The 3,956-nt window shown below is 33.3% G+C and overlaps 1 protein-coding gene across 1 annotated transcript in view; it reads right to left on the bottom strand.

Moving 5' to 3' along the window:
- The window catches only part of CCDC171 (coiled-coil domain containing 171), a 382,203-nt gene that overhangs the window by 313,068 nt on the left and 65,179 nt on the right, over positions 1-3,956 (bottom strand). Inside the window, exon 9 of the mRNA XM_012665015.1 lies at positions 1,009-1,169. Within this exon, the coding sequence (XP_012520469.1) occupies positions 1,009-1,169 (161 nt within the window). The remainder of the gene's footprint in view (positions 1-1,008; positions 1,170-3,956) is intronic.

Below are 3,956 nucleotides of genomic sequence, written 5' to 3'. Positions count from 1 at the left end.
ATGTGGTATGTATACACACACACACACACACCACCGGTGCAATCTTCATGGTTTTTGCCATACCCACAATTACTACTATTTAAGTAATACTTTTCTTTAGTTTAACTCTTTCCTTATAATAAATAAAGTTTTTTTTGCAAGAACCGGTGTCATAGTATAAAGAAAGTATTTTTAAAGGAATCTTTATATTGCCACTGTAAGTAGAAAATCATTATCTACTTGTCATTAATAGAAACTAAGATTAAAAATAAATACATAACTCTAACATAGCAACCTATAATCATGTCACATATCAATGGTAGCATGAATTTCCCCCTCTAGGAAAAAATGGTTTAAAATATCTACTATTGATTTATTTATAAGTACATATTAAAGAATTATAAACTTCTTAAAGCATTTCATAGAATTTTCAAGATGGAAGACTTTTGAACTGAAAAAGGTTAAGATCAGTAGGAGTCAGATTCTGACTTGGCCACTTATGAGCTGTGTATTCTTACCCTTGCTAAGCTTCAATTTCCACATCTGTAAAACAGTGATTAAAAAACAGCAACTACCTCATAGAGGGTTAGATAAATTAAATGAAACTATGCAATGCTAGGTACATGTGGTGAGCCACAGTGCATCACAGCCACTAGTAGTAGTGTTACTGCTACTACTATTATTTCTATAGTTTGAGAAAATCTCAACATTATCCATCTCCGCACAGACCATTCTATATGGTCTTTAAAACCACTGCATTAGATCAATACATATAATGCAAAATACATTAATATATTTACTTTCTAGTGTATAACTGTATTTCTGGGACTACTTAAAATACTTCAAAATCCAAAAGAGTATTTCCATATTTACCTACACAGGCAAGTATAGTTATGTTTTATTAAGTCCTTTATCCCCAATCTACCACTGACATCAATGGAAGCGATATCTAAAATACATACTACACACTCATACACCTTTCATAAAATCTTTATGTTAATTTAGAGAATTTTATAGTAAAATACTTACAAATTTAGTTTTGCAAAGCTCTCTTGTGCATTATGCTTTTCTCGCTCATATGCACTCTCAACTTCTTTGAATTCATTCTTGATCATTTCCAAATCAGCAACAGCTTCTGCTTGGCTGGCCTTTTCTACTTGCAAAGCTCCTTCAAGGTCTCGAATCCGTAACTACCAGATGACAGAGAAGTAATTAAATCAAGCCAAGAAATGCTAACATCAATCTTAAATTGAGTAGAATACTTTATCAACAGCAGATAATCATTCATCCAAACCCTTCTTTCTTTCTGCTTTGGTTTAAAAAGGAAAATAAACAAAAGAAAGTTTATTCACTTTCTCAACATGTTTGACAGAAGGGAGGAAGAGTGAAGAATCAAGAGAAGAGTAAACTGTGTTATGAAAAAGGATAGGCTGATATAACCCGTCCCGTCAAAGTAAAATAGATACATAGATACAACTGAATGTAAATTTTCAAAATTTCTAATTTTGACCTACTCATCCATTCACTTTCTTTTACAAAATATGATAAATTAAATAGTTTTTGAAAACAAAAGGGAAGGATTCTTCCTCTCTTATGAAAAACATTATTACATGAATATATTTATAAACATAAGAAATTGAACAGATTTTTTTACTCCTGGAAGTTTCTTACTGTACAAAAGTGAAGTTTTAATTATCAAACAATAGTATTTAATATTTTTTGACTGAAATATTTACAGTTGTAGTGATTTGATATCTGGGATTTGCTCCAAAATAATCTGGAGGTGGGGAAATACAAGGGGTAGATAAACAGCATTGGCCTGATGTGAGCAGTGAAGCTAGATGATGGGCACGTGGGGTGTTCATTTTACTATCCTGCTTTTGCATATACTTGAAATTCTCCCATAATAAGACATTTAAAAACTAGATTCCCTGTGTCCACCAAGAGTAGAATGAATAAACAAATAAACAAAGTGCATTCCCACAAAAGAATGGTATGTAGCTGTAAAAAGACTACAAAACAACTTTTAAAAAGAAAGTTCTCTAGGCAGTGTTAAAGAAGAATATATTGCTAATACATACTGAAAATAGCAAGGTCCAGATCAGTGTATATAGTATGCTAAATTTTGGGTAAATAAGTTGAAAGAATAAAAATAAGCAGGCAAGTGGCTGAGTAAGGGATGGGAGAGACAGGAATGAAAGCAAGAACTCTCAATCTTTTAATATTGCTCTAATTTTTAAACTATGTAGATGGTTTACCTCTCCAGAAAATTAAGTTAAAAATAGGACGCAGTGAAAAGGGAATGCTTATACACTGCTGGTAGAAATGTAAATTAGTACAACCTCTATGGAAAACAGTATGGAGATTTCTCAAATAACTAAAAGTTATTCTAAAAGTAGATCTACCATTCAATCCAACAATTCCACTACTGGGGATCTACCCAAAGGAAAAGAATTCATTTTTTTAAAAAAGACACTTGAGCTTGTATATTTATTGCAGCACAATTCACAATTACAAAGATGTGTAATCAACCTACGTACCCATCAATTCATGAGTGGATAAAGAAAATGTGGTATGTATACACACACACACACACACCACGGAGTACTACTCAACCATGCAAAGGATGAAATAACGTCCTTTGCAGCAACTTGGACAGAACCGGAGGCCATTATCCTAAGTGAAATAACTCAGGAACAAAAAATAAAACACTGCATGTTCTCACTTGTAAGTGGGACTTGAACAATGGATATGCATGGTCATACAGAGTGACATAATGGACACTGGAGACTCGGAAGAGGGAGGGTGGGAGGTGGGCACAGGAGGAAAGATTACCTATCAGAGACAATGTACACTATTCAGGTGATAGGTCCACTAAAAGCCTAGACTTCTCCATTACACAATTCATCCATGTAACAAAAAAAAAAACATTTCTACCCTCTAAATCTATTAAAATAAAATTTTTTAAAAATATAAGAATAGCAAGAAATGCATAAAATTGTCCAAGCTCAAAATAACAAATTAAAAATTTAAAAAAAAATAGTGTTCTAAAATTAAAAAAAAAGGAATGAGGGTAGAAGAAATGTTTCATACTAGATAGAGAATGGGCTTTAGAACCATAAAACTCAAGTTTGAATCCCAGCTCTGTAAATTAAGTTATACAACTTTGGGAATATTACTACAACTCCAAATACCTGAAGCTTCTCATCCATAAACAGCAAAGAAGAAGAATATCCAGACTATCCACTTTACAGTGTTGCTACAAGGATATAATAAGGCAATATTTATTTAATAAATATTTATTAAGCACTTAATATGTATCAGACCATGTGCTAGTGCTCAAGATATATGCAATAATCATGAAAAGACAGAGTCTCAGCTATTGAGGAGTTCACAGTCTTTAGGAGAGTATAGACTACAATACAATGTGGTAAGTGCTTCCTGTAATATAGGTATACATAAAAGGCCATGAAATTAGACAAAAGCTGTGAACTCCGTGAGACAAGCCTCATAGGGATGGCAACAGATAACCTCAGTTAGGAAAGATGAACTCACCAAGAAATGAAGCCTAACTTTCATCAAAAAGACGAATGCTGGTGAGAAGGTTGAGAAAGGGGAACCCTTACACACTGCTGAAGGGAACATAAATTATAAAGTGCAACCACTATAAAGAACAGCATGGAGATTCCTCAAAAAACTAAAAATAGAACTGCCATATGACCCACCAATCCTACTACTGGGTGTATATCCAAAGGAGAGAAATTCAGCATATTAAAAAGATATCTGTACTCCCATATTTATGGCAATACTATTCACAAAGGCCAAGATTTGGAATCAACCTAAGTGTCCATCAACAGATGAATGGATAAAGAAATTGTGGCACACTTTTACACTGCTGGTGGGACTGCAAATTAGTGCAACCTCTGTGGAAAAGAATTTGGAGAAACCTCAGAGAGCTAAAAATAGAAATACCATTC

Source organism: Propithecus coquereli, unplaced genomic scaffold (assembly GCF_000956105.1).
Source record: "Propithecus coquereli isolate 6110/MARCELLA unplaced genomic scaffold, Pcoq_1.0 Scaffold95, whole genome shotgun sequence".
Lineage (NCBI taxonomy): Eukaryota > Metazoa > Chordata > Mammalia > Primates > Indriidae > Propithecus > Propithecus coquereli.
The sequence above is the reverse complement of the archived record's forward strand: the minus strand, read 5'-3'. Positions and strand labels throughout refer to the sequence as shown.